General features: G+C 44.3%; 1 protein-coding gene across 7 annotated transcripts in view; it reads right to left on the bottom strand.

Annotated features, from left to right (window-relative positions):
- TENT4A (terminal nucleotidyltransferase 4A) overlaps positions 1-6,515 on the bottom strand; it is a 64,865-nt gene extending 58,350 nt beyond the window's left edge. For 2 of the 7 annotated variants that reach the window (XM_061369663.1, XM_061369662.1), the window contains exon 1: positions 5,212-6,514. In XM_061369663.1, coding sequence (XP_061225647.1) covers positions 5,212-6,035 — 824 coding nt within the window. In that variant the 5' untranslated portion in view covers positions 6,036-6,514. Of the gene's footprint in view, positions 1-5,211 lie in introns of all 7 variants that reach the window. The other 5 variants (XM_061369658.1, XM_061369661.1, XM_061369659.1 and 2 more) reach the window with 4 other exon arrangements.
- Between the last annotated feature and the right edge of the window lie 16,020 nt (positions 6,516-22,535).

The following is a 22,535-nucleotide window of genomic DNA, read 5'->3' as shown; positions in this document are numbered from 1 at the left end:
GTGCATGAAGCGTAACCCATTGTGTTGACTCTTCATTAGACAGTATTAGAGCACTGTAAGTACAGGGAAGAGTTAGATACCACCCTTGCAAATCCATTAAAGCCTTTACATGTGCTAGACATGCCAGTGCAGACAGTAAAGGCTACACAGAGTTTCCAAAGTCTGCATTTTTTCAGCTCACCCGAAGTACAATAGAATTTGCAAAAGGGGTTGACAACACGGCATCCCTACACATTAATTTGCATTGCCCATCTCTGACAGAGCATAATAAGCAGCAAGGGTCGATAAACATGCAACTAGAGCTATGGAAGGTCCTGAATGCAATTCATTTTTAGTGCATTGTACAAAACCCAGCAATTAAATTTATCTTGGTCACCAAAGTTTAGCAATGTACCATAAAAGCAAAAAGACCAGTACAGCTGGAGTCAAGAAATGCTTCAGCATAAGGTGAAGGAATAAACGAAACTTACAATAGACTAACGTAGACTAATATAGTAACACCACCACATCTGAACAGTAAAAAAAACGAATCTCTGGACATCATTTTTGGTAGACAGTGCCCTTCAGCTGCAAACTCAACACTGAAGAACACTGAAGCAAGTCTTCTGGGGAAGCATCACTGTAAGCTTACCTTGCTTATAAGAATTCTTCCCAGGTATCTACTATGGTCACCAGACAATGCTGGCCTGAATCCTTCTTCACCCTAATCAGATGTGGAGGTGTTTGTGTTCTTGTGCTCTAGAAAACAACTTTTGTGTCATTATCAAGGGACTGTTAAAGATAACAGGTAGTGATGAATACGGTAAGTCATCAGATGCTATGCAATGCTAATTAGCCCAGGCAGAGCACCATACCAATGTATCATAACACTTCTGGTGTCCACACTAAGACTCAACAACCCAGTTCTGTTGTTTCTGCACAGAACTGTAACATACCAAGCAGATATGCCAGGTATTTTAGCACTAATCTAATTCAACATCTACAATTAATCTCAATATGTAGTTGAAAGTATTAAGCAGAACAGACTTGTATTGTTAAAGATGCCTTAATTCTTTACTTTGTTAAATTCATATTAAGAAGCAGAATAATTAGGTATGATTTTATACTATGAATAAACTATTAGCTACATCTTAAGAAAAAGTGCCTTATTACCTGCATACCCAAGCAATGCAAACCTAGCAGTAGAGTCCTTAGTAAAAAGAATTGGAATAGCTTGGTGGTACTGGCATTTTGAAACAAAATTTCAGCACTTTTAAAGCCTCTGGATGCTCAAATTACTCACAGACTTAAAATAGCTACATTATAGAAACAAAAAGGATTACTTTGAAGAACGAAAGTGGCAGACCCCAAGAATACTAGATGTAGTTTAAAACCTCTTGAGGATACAGTATCAAGAAACCACATGTAGCTCTGAATATCAGTCACAAGTTAGAACTAACCTCATAATATTAAAGGACACTTATCTGCATCACATTTGAAACCAATCATTTTGTCATCCACACTCCTAACCTAAACCCAGATATTTATGAACTTACACTGTTGCTATCTTAATCACTCTCTTGAAGCAGTGGAATCACAGAATCATAGAATAGTTAGTGTTGGAAAGGACCTTAAGATCATCTACTTCCAACCTGCCTGCCATGGGCAGGGACACCTCACACTAAACCATGTCACCCAAGGCTCTGTCCAGCATGGACTTGAACACCGCCAGGGATGGTGCATTCACAACTTCCCTGGGCAACCTATTCCTGTGCCTCACCACCCTAACAGGAAAGAATTTCTTCCTTATAGCCAATCTAAACTTCCGCTGTTTAAGTTTGAACCCATTGCCCCTTGTCCTGTCACTATAGTCCCTAATGAAGAGTCCATCCCCAGCATCCCTATATGCCCCCTTCAGATACTGGAAGGCTGCTATGAGGTTTCCACGCAGCCTTCTCTTCTTCAGGTTGAACAGCCCCCACTTGCAGCCTATATTCATACAGGAGGTGCTCCAGTCCCCTGATCATCCTCATGGCCCTCCTCTGGACTTGTTCCAATGGTACCATGCCCTTTTTTATGTTGAGGACACCAGAACTGCACACAATACTCCAAGTGAGGTCTCACAAGAGCAGAGTAGAGGAGCAGGATTACCTCCTTTGACCTGCTGGTTGAAAATATGGTTTCACTCTCCTCACCCCTTACTTCCAGAAATCTGGGAAGTGATACACAGTGCAACCCAGGGCATCCTAAAGCTACGCTTCAGGATATAATCAAGCATGACTATTCACACTTGAGTTTTATAAGAGGGACAATTTCCTTTACAACACAAAGATTGGCTTGCTGCTGTCAGAAGGTGGTAAAAGTAGTGCATACAAGTACACTGGAAAAAAACAAATGCATTACATAAACAAGAGCAAAGCGCAAGCTTTACAACACAACGCTTTCCTAAAAATCACACCTACTACCAGAATGCCACTGAATATGTGTTTGATAAAACAATGATGACTTGCACTGCTACAGACCATCTCTAGCTCTGAACAAGAAAGCAGAGAAAGCACAGTACTATTTCAAAGCATGCAGGCATTTCATCAAAAGTACTACTGCAGCCTGGGAGAGGGCAGAGATAACCCTTCTTAGTCTGTTACCAAAAGACAATACAGTAACACTGTGAGCTACTGCACGTCACTCAGACATTTCAGCTTGCTGTAGAAAAACATTAGGAAAAATAATGTAGAAAACAACACTCATAGCAGAGTAAGCTCTAATGTCCATGCAAAGGAGCGTAAGAGCATCTATAATCGAGTCCTTCTAACTAGAATCTGTGTCCAAAGCAGACTGCAAATGAAGACTTTGACGGTTGCATACACCAGTTTAACACCATTGAAGGTGCTCTGTCAACAGACCATCACAGTTATGAAAGTGACTGGGCTGACAGTTCCAAGCAACACCACGCAATGAATCAGGAACATAAAGGATCCAGGAGAAACATCCGGGGGGATCTGTTGCCACCTCCATCTTTTCAGTACATTTTTATTTGAACAGCCAAGTAATACACAAATCTGGCTTCAGGAAATTAAGTTAAACTCACTAGTAGTCAAGAATTACTGCAGATGCCAGACAGCAACTCCACCAGTGACAATATTTTTGTTATTTCAATCATGCAAGTACTTCACAAATAAAATAAAATAAAATAAAAAAAAAAAAAAAATAAAACCAACTCTAACACCAAACAGAAGCTTGTTTTAGAACACACACTTGTCCAAGATTCACCTTGGGTAACAGAACTCGATGTTTAAAGCAGAAACTGCTTCTCATATTTATAAGTCCACAGCTCCAGCTTCCATGCTCTCCTTCAGCACTAGCTCCCTGCTACTCTAAGGAAACTGGAACTACAGAATCACAGATGCTGTAGTTGCTAGTGTCCCACTCCTACTGTCAGGTCTCAACTGCAGGAATACAGATGCTTGAGAGAAGATCAGGAAACACAGCTTTCACCTTCAAAGATATTTAGGCAAGAACTTGTCATTAACACAGCAGCAGCAGAACTGAATAGTGCAACTGAAGCTTGGCTAAACGATTTTCTTGTCTATGGATTCTCTATACACTTGAAAGGTGATATAACCTTTATTAAGGAAAACCAACTGGAAAAAAGGAGGAGGGAGCAGAAAATGAAAGGTAAGGATATGTCATTGGCATAGGTGGTGCTGCCTACAGCCAGAGGACAGAACCTGCAGAGCTCAAATTCAATACCCAGGCCTGCCATAGACCTGTTAGGTGACCTGGGGCAACTCCTTCATCCACTTGCATGGAGATCTACCTCAGTTACACTGATTTGTCTTACACAGATAAATTAAAATGTTAACTCAGTGTTCTACTGCATCTCTATGGAAATAAAACAAATACATTCAGAGTATTTTTTAAGATACTACTGAAACTTTAAACATGTCAGCACAGGACCCAAAGCTCCCAGCATATGACACCTCCTGTAAGCAATTTTTCAGTACCAGTTTGGAATTAAAACGGTGTAGTCTTGTCTTTCTCAGGAAAAGCTACAGTTTGAAGAAAAAAAAAAAAAAAAAAAGAAAAAAAACCAGAACTTGAAAAAAACCATCTTTTAATACTTTTGGCTAACTTTGGCATACTCAGTGCCTGACAGTTCCACCCAGAACAGAAAAGGAAGACACTGTCCTTAGGTTAAATCTCCCACGTAATTTCTTCAGCTCTGAAAGTATAACCCTTTATCTTTTTCCCTCTACAAATATGCACTGCCTCTACTCCATGGGCATGCACGGGTCCTGGATTTTAGGAGCTCCAAGACACTATTTTTGAAATGACATCAAAAACCTGCTGTGGTCAATCAATGCACTTTTCCCATGAACCTTTAACATCAGAGAACAACCTTTCCCCCCTGAGTGAAATTTAACAGCTGAAATAAAGAAATCTCAGAGAGCACCCGAGAGGCGCTTCTTTCAGGTTTAGTCCCTTCTACACACTGACTGAACCAAGCTGAATACTCAAGTTATTAAACTACCCACTGATATGAGAAACTTACGGCCACAGAATAGGATGAGCTTCTCAGACATGTTCTCTTTAGAAAGTCAAGATTTCAACTCATATATGGGCTGGTTCAATCCTATTCCATTTCCCTCAAAAATGTTCTAAGACCACATTGACTTTCACACTTATTTCAGCAAGAATTGGGCACACCCCTTTCAACTGATGGTCCTAACACTCCCTGAAGTAACCAGTCCACTGCAGCCTAAGGAGAGGCATTTAGAAATTAGTGCAAAGCTTTTCTTTGAGCTCCTCTGAACTGAAGCTTTCCACTTTCCTCTTACATTATGAATTGACCTCACGAGCTTTGACAGGCATCCCCCACTCATTTTTTGCTTTAATTATTGAAGGTGCCCTTTGACAGTAGCATGAACTTCACCTGTCAACCTACGACAAGACAAGGCCTAACCCCTCGAATGTGTGGGTTCCCAGGCCCTGCCTGCATCACTGCTTTGGCCAAGAGCCACCCAGCCAGCACAGACTAAGGTCATTTACAAAAGAACACGTTTTTGTGATCCACCATCCCCTATCATCAACCTTGCTGCCACAGCCGGCTCCTGAGGAGTTTGCGTGACCCCCAACCCACGCATCCCCACGCCCGGAAAGGGTGTAGGAGAAGCTGCCGAGGACCCCCATTCCACTGGGACTGCAGCAGGCCCAGGGGCCCCGGCTGCTCACCCCTGCACGCCGGGGCTGTATTTCCTAGTCTTCCAGGGTGTGCCCGGGCTCTGCAGCGCCGGCTGAGGCGGCTGCCGCTGCTGGTGTGGAGAGTTGTTGATGGCGACGCCTCGGCTGCCGGACAGCAGGTAATTCATCCCATAGGTGCTGGCTTTATTTTCTCGTTTCCTACGGCCCGGGTGGTACTGGTGCTGCTGGGGAGAAGCAGGCGGCGGCGGGTGGGGGCTGCGCGCCAGATGTGGGGGCTGGTGGTGCCCGTTCACTTTGTTCTCGTGGAAGTTAAAAAACTCCCCGGGTCCGGCCCCGCTGCCCAGCAGCCCGGGAGGAGCCACCGCCGCCGCCCGGGGTCCACCGGAGGAAGAGGAGGAGCCGCCGCCTCCACCGCCGCTGCACGATCCCGAGGAAGAGAAGCCGGGGCTGTCGGTGCCGGACTCCACCGACGAGCAGGAGGACGAGGAAGACACGGAAGGCGACTTCTGCAGCCGCCGCCCTCCGTCGCCGCCGCCGTTGACCGCCGCGGGGCCGGCGGTGGCAGGGGGAACCAGTCCGGTTAGCAGCGCCGGCGGAGAAGGTGAAGGCGAAGGAGGCGAGGAAGAGGAGCAGCAGGCACCGCCGCCGGGCGCCCCGAGCCGCACGCAGCTGTGGCCACGGGGCGGGGAGGCGGCGGCGGCCGAGTCCAGCGCCGGGGAGTTAAGGCAGAGGTAGTGCGGGAAGCTGGCACCGCCCCGGCCCCCCACGCCCTGCGAGGTCTCCCAGATCTGCATCCACAGCGCATTCGCGGGGCCTTTCTGCTCGGGCTGGATCCAGGCCACGCGGGGATCCATCCACGCCCGTCCACCGCCGACCCTCACGGCCCGGCCAGAGCGCCGCGCCGCCGCCCGCTCACCGCCTGCCGCGCACTCTCTCGTCTCGGCGCGCCGGGCCCGGCAGCGGCGCTAGACGCGACCCGGGAGCAGCGGCATGTGTCGCGCGGGGGGAGGAGGGCAGAGCCGGGCGAGGCGAGAGCGGCTGAGGAGGAGCGAAGGCGGCGCAAACTGTACCCTGCCCGGAGCGCTCCCTTCGCCGTTCCAATGTGGCGTCCCCCTCACCAGGGCCAGAACCGGCACTGCGCATGCCCCGCGGATTTTAAACCTTCACTGGAGACGGCCGCCCTGGCAACCGCACATGCGCGGTGCCCGACGCGAGACCGGCGGCAACGGGGAGGGGGAAGGAGGTCGGGAAGGCCTGCCTCGGGTACCGCACGCTCGCCCCTTGCGCATGCGCGCCAGGCAGACGTTGGAAGGGTTAGGAAGCGTTGGGGCTGGAGGAGGGGCTTCGGTGCTCAGCTGCGCCTGCGCGGGGTGGCCCCGGCTGGCAGGGGTGTGTGAGGGGCCGCGGCTGGTGGTAGCTGTGGGAGCCGTTCCCGAGTCGTGGTTTTTCACAGGCAGCGCCTGTGGAGCTGAGCGTTAGCTCTTTGGAGAGGTATACCCTTGTGCCCGCAGGCATAAGAGGGCGAATTCTGAGGAGTAACCGAGATGAGCAGTAGGGATAGACAGACCTGCTTCTAAAGGGGCTGAATGGTCTGGGGTGCTGGGCAGGGCTGACCCCTGGGAGGAGGCGGGGGGCCCAAGAGCGGCAGGAGCAGAGCACAGTGTGTGAGGGGAGGATTTCCTTTCCGTTTGCCTGGCGCCAGGAAAGCACTGTGAAGTGCCACATTTCCACTGGATACACTGGGGTTTTGGGGGGGCTTGAATCTCGGGGGATCAGCCCTGTTCCAAGGGATGTCTCTCACCCTCTCTGGGTGTTTTTGATGTGCAGTGTTGACTGGATGAGATGCATATGGCTGTTGGATCAAATACCAATATGCTGTTTTCCACCCTTGGTCTAAAGATCAGTTTAGCTGTCCAGAATGATGTCCACACCTGTTCTCTCTGTGATCCAGTCATTTGGCCTTTTCTTTGAGCAGCTTCAGCACCTGTATGGATCAAGCAGAGAGAAGGGTTGTACATGCATATTGACAAATATTATCAGGGAACCATAAGTCCAAGACAGTTATACAACAGTTGCATGGTACATCTTGGGTGATGTAACAACTTAGTGCCAGAGAAAAGGAGGAGAGGTCCACCTCTCCATAATCCTGCTACTCCTTTTCCCTGCTCCCTTGCACAATCCCTGATATTGATCAGTGAGCCAATTTAACTTGTTAATTCAGCAGAAAACCGGACTAGGAAGAAAAGGAATAGTTTTCAGCAGTTCATGTTGAATGAGTTTACTTTGTAATCAAAGCTGTCACTAAAGTGGGGTTGGAAAGAGGGCAAGAGAGCAGAACTGTTACTTGTTAGCAGAGGGCAGTTGTATTTCACGCAGCTGTTTCTCTAACTGTTCCCTTGGACTTAGGAGCAAGAGAAACTGGAAGTCATTTAGAGAGAGCAAGTCATTCATACGTTAAGAAACAAATCTTTCCAGGATTATCAACCAAATTAAACATAAAAGTATGCAATAAACAAAACAAAACTAAACCACATGAAAGAGCCATTAAGCTTGTCTCATATAACAGCACATTCACCAAAATTTCCATCTGATGAAATCAAAGCACCCGTCTGACTTGATTAATCACCTGCACAGATTTCAGCTGCTTAAATTACTGACAGCAGTCCTGGGTTTTACAGTTCATCTTCTCGAAGGATTTTGGATATTTTTGTTTTGTTTTTCACTGAACTTGGTGACAAACAGGTCCCTTAAATCCATTCTTTTTATCTAAATGCCATGAGAAATAAACCACAGAATTATAGTGTGTCTTTCTTCTTTTAGCCCTGAATACTTTGCATTCTTGCCTCTGTGATGGCCTGGATTCAGCAAGGACAGGCTTGGATCAGCAGCATTTTTGCAAGGCTAGGTGGTGTGGTGTGCTGGTGGTTGGAATGGTTACTCTGTATATCCACTTTGAAGTACTGAGGAGGCCGTAGATCCCAGATCTCAACCTTTTTAGTTCTGTCTTCTGACTTTTTCACACACCAGGTGCTGAGTTACTTAATGAATACTGGTAAGTATTTGGGGGGGGGGGAAGAATAAGGGAAAGAAAAGAGACAAGGACTGACCTTAGGGAGGTAATTCCAAGCTCTGCAGATTCATGACTGCTTTTCTTTGTTTCCTTCCCTGCCCTGCTGCCATTTTTTAAAAGTCAGTGTTTTCAAAACGGGCCTGATTTCCCACTTTGCTTATCTCCAACTTCATTTTGAGGTCTAGCTGCTAGAGACTGCTGCCTTGTGAGAGGCAGTAACTCAAAAGCATCTTTGACTGAGACACAGTATTCCTGAGACTTTCACCAATCTCAGCACTGTCTTGAAAGGGGTCAGGCTGTTTCCTGAAGTAGCTACAGTCTTCTGCGAAGTGCTTGCCTCTCAGTGACTTAAACTGTGTCCTGTAGAAAGAATTTAATGAAGCTACAATGGTGCTCTGTCAGTTTTTTCCTGTGGGATCGAGGCAGCAAATAGCTTGTGAGTGTAATAGACCATGGGATGGAAGTTCTGGGCACAACCTACTCAGGCGTCCACATCTGAAGAACACAGAGAAGAAGAAAGTCTCTTTCAAGAAATCTATAAGCAATGCTTTGTTAATACACCAGTTCCCTCATGTATCGCATGGTGATCATCAAAGCTTGTGTCAAGTCACTGAACTATCTCTGCAGAAAAGGAGACATTAAATGTTGCCTTCATAACTACATGTAACATGAAGAAATAACACCCAGTGGCCTGTTGTGGCACAAGGACAAAAACAATTATGTCTTCTAACATCAGCTCTTACTCTTACAGCATCTTTATTAAGAAATCTAAATAAAGCACATTTCTAATCTTGTCTCCTTAAAGTAACAATTTCCCTCTAAAAGTATGTGAGAATTTCCTTCGCAAGGATTGATTTTTTTTTCATTTTCTTTTTAAGACTGGTTGAATTTAATTCAGTTGTCCTTTCCTGAATGAAACTACTCACTGAATGTAAGACTCAGAAAGTCTGAAAGTCAAATATAGTTTTGATCATCAGAAAAAATTGCTTACTTTTCAAAAGAGTTTCCTCCCAAATGGTGAACTTGTGAAGGCACAGATAATGAAAAGATCCTAACCTCAGGAGACACAATGCCTTGTTTGCCTTGGGGAAGTTCAAATACTTAATTCAAATTATTAATGTCATATTAAAATGTCTCATACTAGCATTGCCTGTCTCACACCATTAACACAATATGCTTGTGTCTACTCTCTTTTCATCAACTTCAGTTTCTTTAAGATAGTATTTAACTTTGAAGTTATAGAACTAATGTACACTTATTACTTCTGAGGTCGTTTAATTAATCTGTTATAAAGTGCTTTAATGTGGCTGCTTGTCACAGAGAACACAACCACAGCTCCTTCATGGATGAAGACTGTATTTCAGCTTCAGCCAAATACATCTTCGATTTGGCAACACTGACAGTACCAGAGTCTTTGGTAACCTTGTAGTTGATAACTTTGACATCAGTTCCATGTTCTGATGACTGCAATTCCAGTTAGAATCATAGAATTGTAGAATGAGAATAGTTAGGGTTGGAAAGGACCTTAAGATCATCAAGTTCCAACCTGCCTGCCATGGGCAGGGACACCTCACACTAAACCATGTCACCCAAGGCTCTGTCCAACATGGACTTGAACACAGTCAGGGATGGAGCATTCACAACTTCCCTGGGCAACCCATTCCAGTGCCTCACCACCCTAACAGTAAAAAAATTCTTCCTTATATCCAACCTAAACTTCCGCTGTTTAAGTTTGAACCCATTACCCCTTGTCCTATCACTACAGTCCCTAATGAAGAGTCCCTCCCCAGCATCCCTATAGGCCCCCTTCATATACTGAAAGGCTGCTACAAGATTTCCACGCAGCCTTCTCTTCTCCAGGCTGAACAGCACCAACTTTCTCAGCCTGTCTTCATACGGGAGGTGCTCCAGTCCCCTGATCATCCTCGTGGCCCTCCTCTGGACTTTTTCCAACAGTTCCATGTCCTTTTTTATGTCGAGGACATACTGCTGGCTCACGTTAAGTTCTGTGAATAGTTCAGATAGTTTAGTAAGTAATAACAGTTGACTTGAATGCCTACATGGGATATATGCAGGGCAGTTGCACAATGCTTGCTAGTCTATCTTTTTAACAAGCTCTCTGAACTCATTAACTCAGATACAGGCAGATAGTGTCTCATACTTTTAAGTGGCTCAGTTTACACCCCTGGAAATGATGAGATGCAAATACAGCATACCCGTGTGATGCAACCTTAATTCTGTTCTCTGAAGCTGTGAATTGGCTCAGGTGTGATTCCACCAGGGTGACACAGCAGCTGAGAGGTGACCGGCAGGTTCTCCAGGAGTTCACATGCTTCAGGACATCTCCAGGATTTTGTCCCATATGACCTTCATTCTGGTCACCCAGAATCTTGCTGCAGGCCTCTTACACATCACCACATTCGTGGTCACCAGATCTCCTTCCTCATAGCCTTTGCAGCACATGGGATGGATGGAGAAGACACAGAGAGTAGGGCTCAACAGTGTATCTGATCAGATTTGTGTCTGCTGGAGCAGGAAGAAAGAAGACCTGAGCAAACCATGGTCTTGAGCTGGAAGGGGTGTTAGAGAAAGGCTGTCCTGTCAAGGAGGTGCATCTCTAACAAGTTGCCTTCAGAATGTGCTAGTCAACAGGAGACAGTGTTGGGGAGGAGGTAAAGTAGAGACTTTCTTTAGCTGCAGTCTTGTGAATTTTTTGTCAGTAAATACATTTCTGGATGGGGGAGTGGAGATACAGTTTTCATCTCTGAAAATGAGCTGATCACAATGGGGACACAAGTAGAATACCAGAACAGGAGTTTCTGGTGCTTACAAGGCATGATTTGGGCATTCTTATGTGTCCTCTGGAAACACATGCTTCTACCTTCTTCAAAATGGCTTCTCCCTCCCATTAAAGAAGGCCTGGCATGGGTAACCCTGAACAGGCTAAAATCATGTTATCAGTTCTTCCTTAAATCTTTCATTTTGCTCAGTTCTTCCTCTCTTTGTTGCTCTGTCTCCTCTTCTGATGAATACTGAGCATCAGCCAAATTTAGGGTGTTGAGGGATATTCAGAGCCAATTAAAGTGCAGAGGCTGAAACAGCTGTCAACCACCAGCCGCCTCCTCTTCCCATCCGTCCTTCCCCACCCCTACAAGGGTTGCCAGCCCTGTGTCAGAGGAGTTGAGCAGATGATAAATCAACAGCTGAGCAGCTGCAGCTCCCAGCCAGGCATGTTCGTACACATGAAAACCCTTCCCTAGCTGCCTGTGTGAAATAGCTGAGCGATAAATGGAGAGAGCGTGGGAGGTGGCTCACACACCATTCAGTGATGCCTGCAGCCAGGGAGGCAGCTTGTGGGGAGAGGCTGCATGGACAGCCAGGTCTGGTCCTTGCCTCATGCTGCTGTGTGCGTGTCAATGCTCTGAGACCTTTCAGCACTGCGCACGATGTATAGATGTGCAGTACTACAAGAGGAGCAAGATAAGCATGTCACCTTGATATACCCATGTTCTTTTTCTGTCGATATATTAGGGGCTCTAATAGGGATTTCTTTCAAAATTCTTTATTATGAGTATTTATCTTGGCTTATTATACAGTAGTCAAATACTTATACAGCAGTTTTTACAGTTTTCAGTGACTTAAAACATGTAATAATTCAATTATATGTATTAAGTCACTAAAAGCTAAGTGTTCTGTATCAATGGTGGTCTATGCAAATTTTCAGATTGTTATTGTGTTATATTTTGTTTCTGTTCCTCATCTAGAGAAAGTTTGGAAGGATTATTTTTTTAACTCAGAGATTAGGAATTTCTGCCTTTAAGACATGGCAGTTTTCTTAAGAGAGAATGTGCTGCCAGCACTAACACCTCATTGAAGGCAATTAGATCTTACAGACTTTCCTTCCTCAAAGCCTTATTTAGTCATAACGAATTGTGATAAATTAAATTGTGACAGCAAGATGTCCTGGGTTCAGCAGTAGCAGTCATTTTTTCTCCTTCTTAGTAGCTGGTGCAGTGCTGTGGTTTTGACTTTCAGCCTGGGAACAGTGCTGATAACACTGATGTTTTTAGTTGTTGCTCAAATGTTTGGTCTGGCCAAGGACTTTCTGAGCCTCATGCTCTGCCAGGGAGGAGGGGAAGCTGGGAGGAAGCAGAGACAGGACACCTGACCCAAACTAGCCAAAGAGGTATTCCATACTACAGCACGTCATGCCCAGTGTATAAACTGGGGGCAGTTACCCGGAAGGGCTACATCACTGCTCAGGTCAGGCTGGTCAGTGGATGGTGAGTGGTTGTATTCTCTTCCCTTGTTATTTCCCTTATCATTATTACTATTGGTGGTAGCAGCAGTGATTTGTGTTTAGTTACTGGACTGTTCTTATCTCAACCTGAGGCAGTTACATTCTTTCAGTTCTCCTCCCCAGCCCTCCGGGAGTGAGGGGAGGAAGGGGGGTGCTGAGAGAGGGCTGAGAGTCTGAATTGCCAGCTGGGTTGACAGTTCTTTTTGGCGCCCAATGTGGGGCACAAAGGGTTGAGATAACGACAGATCTGATCAGAGCATGTCTAATCGTATTTGTGGTAAGCATTGTTTTGGATTAATAGTCACTCATCACAATGCTGATTTGTTGGCTCTCAAAGTTGTTGCTTCTGATCTCACAGTTTCAGGATGTCTGTACCTTACTTACAGCCAGTATTTGCTGTGTTAGTGTTTATCAGCTGGGGGCCTTGAGATAAGGTTCTTGTTTCACTGTACTTTATGGTAATGACTTGTAATACAATAGACTCATTGATCATTAAACTGATCTGGCTTGTTCCCAGTGTGGTCGCCACCTCTATACTTTGGGTGGTATATAATAGAAGTGCTTAGCAATTACACATGTTTTTTCCCCTCCTCCAGTGATCAGCTTGTGAGGGAGACATTCCCACACACCCTAGTGACAACTACAGCAGCTACTCAGACTCTGACTACAACAGATAACGCAGCTACTCCAGCTCCAAGCACAGCAGCTACACCAGCCCCAGTGACAAGTACAGCAGCATCATTTGAGAGTTCTGAAGGTTTTGAATGGCCTTTGGGTACCCTTGAGACCTGCCTGCTGATTGTGGTGGGTGTCATGGCTTAAGTGCAGTCAGTAACTCAGACCCATGGATCCGGCTTGCTAATTCCACCCCCCTTCCTCCCCCTACTCCCAGAAGGACGGAGAGGAGAATCGAAAAGAATGCAACTCCCACGGGTTGAGATAAGAACAAGTTAGTAACTAAGGTATAACACAAATCACTGCTGCTACCACCAATAATAATAATGATAAGAGAAATAACAAGGGAAGAGAATACAAAACCTCACCACCTGCCGACCAATAACTCGTGCCCCCAGCCCAGCCAAGCACTGACCAATACCTCATCCAACCTCGCAGTCCCTAGCCCTTCCAGGTAACTCTCAGTTACATCCTGGCCAAGATGTGCTGTGGTATGGAATACCTCTTTGGGCAGTTTGGGTCAGGTGTCCTGTCTCTGCTTCCTCCCAGCTTCCCCTCCTCCCTGGCAGAGCATGAGGCTCACAAAGTCCTTGGCCAGACCAAATATTTGAGCAGTAACTAAAAACATTGGTGCTATCAGCACTGTTCCCAGGCCGAAAGTCAAAAACACAGTGCTTGCACCGATTACCAAGAAGCATCAGAGATGGAAAGCAGCTGTATGGAGTCCTCAGCAATAAGTTGCAGAAACTGCTGAAGGAGATGGTGAATTATTTTGAGCCTAGTGGTCCCATAACACTTCAGGCCATCAGGGCAGAGATGCAACATAGAGATGGACTCATGATTGAGGGGTGGACTTAGCAATTGACACTATTTTCCAGGTTATTCATGAGTGTGAACACTGCACACAGCCTCTCCTGCCCCGAAAGACTGTAACAAGAGATGGAGCCCGACATCATAGACCAGATGGACTCAGCAGCTTTATATAGATTGGTCCATGCACTAAGAAATGATATCTCTCTCTCTCTGTATGTATATATATGTATATGCATGAGATAAGAGTGATAGTATATTGAAAATGTGGGATCTGAGCATGACGAGAATGGTATGGAATAAGGGGTGGATACTGTCCTGGGTTCAGCAGTAGCAGTCATTTTTCTCCTTGGTAGCTGGTGCAGTGCTGTGGTTTTGACTTTCATCCTAGGAACAGTGCTGATAACACTGATGTTTTTAGTTACTGCTCATATGTTTGGTCTGGCCAAGGACTTTGTGAGCCTCATGCTCTGCCAGGGAGGAGGGGAAGCTGGGAGGAAGCAGAGACAGGACACCTGACCCAAACTGCCCAAAGAGGTATTCCATACCACAGCACGTCATGCCCAGTGTATAAACTGGGGGCAGTTACCCGGAAGGGCTAGATCACTGGTCGGTCCAGCTGGGTATCGGTCAGCGGGTGGTGAGTGGTTGTATTCTCTTCCCTTGTTATTTCCCTTATCATTATTATTATTGGTGGTAGCAGCAGTGATTTGTGTTTAGTTACTGGACTGTTCTTATCTCAACCCATGGGAGTTACATTCTTCCAACTCTCCTCCCCAGCCCTCCAGGAGTGAGGGGAGGAAGGGGGGGTGGTGAGAGAGGGCTGAGTGGCTGAATTGCCAGCTGGGTTTAAACCACAGCACAAGCTCAGAAAGGATTCTAAGAATAATTTTAGGTGTAGAAAATAATCTGTGAGAGAGACGATAATTGAATTTTATGTTTAATGTCTATGAAGCTTTTGAAAATACTTTTTAAGTGGGATCTGAAGAGTTGTGTGAAATCAGGTGCTCTGTCTTTCCTGGTTGATGCAGAACCCAGCAGATTTCCTTTCTTAAGGAGAAGCACTTGCCTTTGAACTACAGGTTGAGAGAAGACATCAAAGGACTTTTATGAAAATTCATGGGAATGAACTGGTCAGGATTCCTTCCTTATGTTTCCAAACTGGGAAATCCCAGGATCATCTTTTGTCATTCTCCAGACTATTGGGTAGAGAACAGTTGAGGGCATACAGAACCACCGGTGTGAATCCTGGCAAAGCGAAGGGATCCCAGCTCACAGTGTGTTTGCATGTGCTCTAAAATGGAAGGAAAAAAATCAGATCTAGCTAGACTTTCTGTTAGGAAAAAAATCCATAAGTAATGCTTTGTTCCTTTTAGGAGCAATATTCAATTAAAATGCTTTCCTTCAGATCTAAGATTTCTGCTGAGAAAAGCAAGATACGATTCTAAACAAGCAGGATAAATAAGTGCTAAGATATACAGGACAAGCTGTGATACATCTGATGTAAAATTTGCTTAGCGAGGATGTGCCCTGGGGCTCTCATCTGCCATGTTAACATGGCATCAGATAGGACACCAGCTGCTTCTATACTAAACCTGAAAGAATCGCTTATGCATAGCAGAATGGCTGTGGGTAAAATTAAAGAAAAGTTACGTCAGGTGTCAGCAAAGATGATCATGGTGAAAGATGTAGCTCACTTTTATTAGCTTCCAAGCTAGATCAAAGCCATATTTAATCTTGTGCAGATTTCTAGAAGCTAATTTATCTTGCATGGTCAGCTGCCTAAGTATGTTTCATTGGTTCGTCCTGCCCACTGGTTCTCATCTATAGGCAGCACATGCACATACCTAAACACACTTGCTTTTGAAATAGAAACTGCACTGTTGCACCTCCGTCTCAAGTATGCCTGTCCTGCATCTCCACCTTCAAAGCTATTATTTTTAACTGTTCTTGGGCCACAAATAAATCATTTGGACATCCCAGGTAGGAGATTTCCAGAAGAGAAGTAGCTTGATGCCAGTATAAAAGTGCTGACCTGAGCCATGCTCACATTGGCCAAGGGATAAGTTAGCAGAAGAGTACAGAAGATCAAAAGAGAGCAAGATTTTTTTTTGGCAGGGTTTTTAGGTAACGTTAATGTGCAGCAGCTGTACATTAGGTAGGGACTGATAGGAAAGAGTAATAGGGTTTAGCAGGTCCTTTGGAATCAGGATAGGAACAAGGATGGGAAAAGTGTGTGATTAAGAGGACATGGCTGAGCATTTAATCTGATGCAGAGAAAGACCTGGTCTAGGAATAAGGCCAACAAAAGAGGTAGAATGGACAGATGTGGGTGCCAGCAAGGGGGCAGGAAAACTGGCAGAACACTGGCTCGTCCATCAGCACACACATTTGCCGTTTGCTCTTTGAAGGAGCCAAAGTCAAGGAGAGGCACTGTCAAGACAGTATTCAGACAGCTCTCCCCCAGACTTTTTACCAGCATTCAATTTTCTTGCACCAAATTCTGCTACCTGGTGATCCTCTCTGCTGAGTCCTGTCTCCAGATAGTTCACTGATGATTCTTGTGCTTCCCAGCTGAGCAAGAGGTTTGACTGCCCTGCAGCCAGCAACCTGCCTTTGAACAGTGGCTTTCAGTACTACAACCCTAACTAGAAGCTGTTTGTTTGCGTAGTTGCTGCCAGATGAAGCTCACAATGGGAGACTTTTTTTCTTGGAGAGTCTCTGACACAGCTCATGGTGTGGTATTGACTAATGCCATGAAAAAGGTAGGTGGAGGACTTGCTTTTCACTGGAAACAGGTTGATTTAGACACAAACCAGATGTGCCTGTGGCTCTGTGGCTGCCTAGTGGGACCTGGAGAGCTAGGCTGTAGCTGTTTTCTCATTCAGAGTTGCCTGGTGATGCCTATGAAGTTTATCCCAGGTGGTTCCTCATGAGGTGGTGACAGATATGATCCAATGGACCTATTTTTTGATGGATGGAAATAAATTCTTGAGCATATATTCAGAAAGTGACAGATATTAACACAGTGTAAACCTCAAGCCTTTTAGGATTGTGGAAAATTCTCAGAACCCAGCTAAGCCATGTGGCTACCAGAGCATAGAGTTAAGATCCGCGCTGCCAATGACTCTTGCATGGTGGGAGAAAACTGTAGAATAAAATGCACTGAATGTATAACTCTTGTGCAGTCTCTGCCTCTTATTTGCTCAGTTAATCTACCATGATTGAGGAGCAATTCAGTAAGACTGGCCATGCAGACAACTCCACAGAAGTGATTCTGAGCATATGGACATGCTACTGCCCTTTCCAACCCACACATTTGTCACTTACTGGTTGAAAAGTGCTTCTCTGACACCTTTGTTGCCATTTTTTTTAAATATTTTTATTGATTTATTCTCTTGTTGATGGTGTAGGTCATGCTTTCCAGAGGTGATCCTTTCTGACAGTAATGTTCTCACAAGATGCTGTGTCAGGGACTTAACCAATTCCTACATGATACAGTCATCCTCTTCTAGCACCTTGTTGGTACAGATTGACCAGTCCCTCTGTACCTCTATCAGGGACTCTGTCTTGATTGTTCCCTTCCTTAACTTATCTTTAAGAACAATACAGCACCAGTCTAGACCCCATACTACCTAGTGGGGTACTTCAGGAGTGGCAGTATATGTATCTACGGCTGACTCTTGGATGAGTCTTCCTTTGGCCTATGTCTGTTGGGAACAGAAAGTAAAAACTACAAGGATCTGTCTAAAACTGTTGTCCTGAAGATGTGCAAGCTGCCTTTTTTGCCTTTTGGCCTGTATTTCTTCCTGTTTTCCAGTTTTTGCATCCTTGTGACAACGGAAATCTTTCCCCTGCCCTGAGTGCAATATGTTTCTTGTTGAGGACAGGTTATGGTGCATAATGAGATACTTAGCCTAGCCATAAGGATCCTATTGCCTGGTGCTGTCCTGGAAACCATCTGTCATTACTAGTAATGGCTCTGGCATAAGGCTAGGAGAGTGGGTGGAAGTGGCTTGACCTTGATTGTGCCATTTATGGGATAGAAAGCTCTGCATCAGTTTTCTGCACATATGCTAAGAACAGTTTCCTGACATTTGTACTGCATGGCATAATTCTTTGGTGGACCTGATTCAAACTTTCTCATTCATTTTGAACTCTCTTTTCTTGGCCGTGTGGAACCCGGCAAGAATTACGGACAAGACATTTTGGTCCCACATAAATTACATCTGCAGTTACCCACAGGGAAGAAGAAATGGTCTGTGATGTCAAAGGGCAGATCTTATCAATCACCCAGGAAAGTTTCAAATAAGATCTGCTAGAACAAAACATTGACAGTATACGTTAGGAAAGAGAAAACCTTTTCTAGATCAAGTAGAGCTCTGGCTGAGTGCCCAGCCTTGCTGCCAAACAGCTGGCCTTCCTGTTGAAGCAGAAAGTAGAAAAAGGCAGTATGTTTCTCTGAAGGAATCTATATGGAGGTTGACGGAGGTTAACAGAGGTAAGAGACCATGTTCCCACAGACCAAAATTGCTTGGAGACTTCACTAATACTCATTCCAAATGCTTTCTGGAGAGCCTTTAGGAAAACTGGTTTACTTAAAATGAAAGCACATTCAAGGGCTGCAATTCAAAATGCCCACAGAGACATGCTTCCTTAGGCTGATAAATACAGTGTTATGGAAAACAAACTCTATACAGTAAGCTGTACTTTGAATTTTGTACTTTTGCTTACAACTTATGCTATGCTTATGTACTTGAGAACATATTTTAGTTGCAAATCACTAATAAATGTAGGACCAAACTCTGCTTCTAGTCAGAACCAACATTTCCCTTTCTGCTCCTCTTGCAACCCGTATTTTGCCTAAAATTCACCAGCACAAACACAAACAATTCTATGTTAGAGTCTTGATATTATTTTTTTGAAAAACATAAAGAAGAAAAAAACCCAACAAAGAAACATTGTTCTTCAGTAAGCAATATTTTATCCCAGTTATTTCCCAGATAGGGACTAATACTGTCAGACTAATGAGAATAGTAATGACATACTAACACAAAGTCATCCAAGTGACTTACAGAAGCTTGCTTTTCCTAGCGGGCCACAGTCTCACTTTGCTTTCTGCTGATTCTTGGAAGGCCTCTTTGCACAGCCTGCACGTATATGGGCCAGTCAGCATCATAGTTATTCTTACATGAGTATTTCACTTATGGGAAGTGGATAAAGTTAAAATTCCATGTGTGAACCATTTGTGCTAATGGCTGTAGAGCAGATTTTGTATTTACGTCACCATTTCAGGGAAATATATTTTGCTAAAAGAAAATTAATTCAGGGAAAAAAATATGTTATAGAAGTAGCATTTGGGGTTACAAAGGCAATTGTGACTTCTTGTCACCTGCTATGTCTACTTGGAATTGAAATTAAAAGCTTCTGCAATGGCAATTCATCTAATATGAAGAATTAGGAAACAAAATACAATTGCTTCACTTTTATGGACCTTTGCTAGTAACCCTTTGAAAAGCAGTAATTACAGTAGTAATTACATATTATCCACTGAGGATTGCAATGCCTACCTTTCAAAACATTGCCTGACAGTTTCAAGAGTTTCAGTTGTCAGTTCACTTAAAGCAACTAACAAAAGACTTGGCCTACAAGTGCCATGTAATTGCTTTACTTTGCGGTTTTATAAAATAAAGCTTTGTATTGGCAAGGTTTTCATAGGGGTGGGGCTACAGCAGCAGTTTCTGTGAGAAGCTGCCAAAAGTTTTCCCCATGTCCAACAGAGCTAATACCAGTTGGCTCCAAGATGGAAGGGACTCATGCTGGAGCAGTCTGTTCCTGAAGGGCTGCACCCACAGAAGGGGCCCATGCTGAAGGACTCTGTTCCTGAAGGGCTGAACCCTATGGAAAGTACACACACTGAAGCAGTCTGTTTCTGAAGGGCTGCACTCATGGAAGGGACCCACGCTGGAGCACTTTATGGAGGACTGTCTTCTGTGAGAGGGACCCCAGGCTGGAGTAGGGGAAGAGTGTGAGGAGTCCTCCCCTGAGGAGGAAGGAGCAGCAGAGACAGCATGTGATGAACTGACCACAGTTCCATTCCCCATTCCCCTGTGCTGCTGGAGGGGTGAAGGTATTGAAAATCAGAAGTAAACTTGAGCCTGGGAGGAAGGGAGGGATGGTGGGGAAGTGTTTTAAGATTTGGATTTATTCCTCATTATCCTGCTTTGATTTGATTGGTAATACATTAATTTCCCAAATCAAGTCTGATTTGCCCATGACAGTAATTGCTGTTGCTATCCTTATCTCAACCCACATGCCTTTTGTTATATTTTCTCTTCTGGTCCACTTGAGAAGTGCAGTGATAGAGCAGCTTTGGTGTGCACCTTTTGTCCAGCCAGGGTCAACTCACCAGAAGGGAAAATAGGTATTTCTAAACACAACTTAAAAAAAAACCAGCAAATCACCAAAGTAGGGAGTTGCAGCAACTACTTTACAAAGGGAAGAGAAACTGAAGGAAGAGATTCTTCCACCAGGAATAGGTACCTGGTATTCTAATGAGAACAACAGATCTCAATGAGCAAAGGAAGTAATAAATTGAGGACTGAATCACAGATGACAGGTATGCCAAGTTTTGAATGGAACTTTACTTTTTTTTATATCTAGTTTTACTAGAAAGTGGACTCATCAATAAAAGAAGAAAAAAAAAAGTTCATGGATATGATCACACAGCTCTTTCTCTACTGTTTCTCCCTTTCAATAGTGCAAGAGAAGTGGGGCCCTCCCTCTCAGAGCAGCTGGAACACATGGCTTCACTAGTGCTCCCTCTTCAGACCCAGCAACCTGTGTCCTCTCAGAAAATGGACAGGTAGAGCAGGGACAAAGATCATCACTGCGAGGTTCTTGCTGGCACACTGGTAATCTCCAGAAAGACATTATACCAAATGTTGCACCAATCGTGATACACATGAACAAATTACCTATTGCTTCCACCATCCACTTGTACAGAACAAGAGATAATGTACTGGTTTTGCTTTCAAAGCAAACATGGTAAATGAGGCATGGGATGTGCAAAACATGTTTTATTTAGAAGCTCAGCAACAAGTTCCATTTGTGCAACTCTCACAAATGCAAACCCATCCCTTCAGTTGCCTTGCAACAGGAAATTCCACCATTTCACATCTGTTTTTGTGTGGGCACACACATGCTGATAGACACATTACATCACTGCAAAAAGTGGTGGAATTGTACCCACAGGTCTGTTTTCCTCACAAAACTGACTGCCATAGGTATGAAAGACTACCCAACAAGTGCAACTTATTGGTAAAACTTAACAGCATAGAACAAGCTGGGACATTCTCATACTAAATTAAGAAGCATCTGCTAGAGGTGTTTTTTTCTCCCCAGACAGGCTGTAAAAACTGTTAGGCATGCAGTACCTCTTGCCTGCTTTGCCTATTTTAATTCCTCAAGAAGACAGCAAGCTAGCTGAATCAAACTAAAAATAGTTGAAACAGCAGGCACTACAGTTGTCTCAAATGAAAAGTTCACCATGACCTATCAACAGAAGAGAAACCCAAACTAGTAACCTCTCCTGTTAATTCTGCTCTAACTGCAAGTGTAGAGAAATTCAGCTACATACTTTTTTCATAATTCAGAATGTATCACTAGACAAAAAGCAAAAAAAAAAAAAAAATCTTGTGACTTTTAATGACTTTTTTTTTTTTAGTACATCTTGTCAAGTTCCCATATCCATCTATGTTGTTCTAATACAACCTTATTATTGCAAGCCTCAAGACCTCATTTTAGATAATGAAATAAATGGTACAAAAGCCTTGGTCAGCCTTCACAAGTTGCAGCAAGGATTGCTAGCAGGGAAAAAAAGTACTCAAGCAAGACCCTGCAAACCATTATTTTATTAGTAGAGGAGTTTAGGGAAAGATGGAAATGTCTCTGTTAAAAGTTGCTACAGATATTATACCCAGTAGCAAGCATACGTGTTATCTCCTTCTGGAACAGGCAGAACAGAGTTCACTTTCACACTACATATTTTCAAGAAAGTATTTTTCAGTATCAGATATTTTCAAACAGAGAAAATCTGTAAGTTGCTGAAAGGGGAAGGGAGCATGAATGAAGTGTGAGAAATAAACAGGATATTGTTTACAAAAGGCAGTTCTAGCATTTGACCAAGTTGATTGTATGCTTTTCACCAATGTACCTTGGTCTTGAAATGCAAGAAAGTTAGAATCATTTAGGTTAGAAAAGACCCATAAGATCATCAAGTTCAACCACTAACCTAGCACAGCCAAGTGCATCACTAAATCATGTCTCTAAATGCCACACCTACATGCCTCTTTTTAAATACCTTCAGGGATGGCGATTCCACCTGGGTGCTTCCCTAGGCAGCCTGTTCCAGTTCTTGACAACCCTGTTGGTGAAGAATTTTTTCCTCCTATCCAATCTAACCTCCTGTTGTTTGAGAGAAGAAACTGACACCCACCT

The sequence above is a fragment of the Neopsephotus bourkii genome, unplaced genomic scaffold (assembly GCF_033783945.1).
Source record: "Neopsephotus bourkii isolate Nb327-2 ecotype Australia unplaced genomic scaffold, CSIRO-AGI_Nbou_v1 NB_1508, whole genome shotgun sequence".
NCBI classification, from domain to species: domain Eukaryota; kingdom Metazoa; phylum Chordata; class Aves; order Psittaciformes; family Psittacidae; genus Neopsephotus; species Neopsephotus bourkii.
The sequence above is the reverse complement of the archived record's forward strand: the minus strand, read 5'-3'. Positions and strand labels throughout refer to the sequence as shown.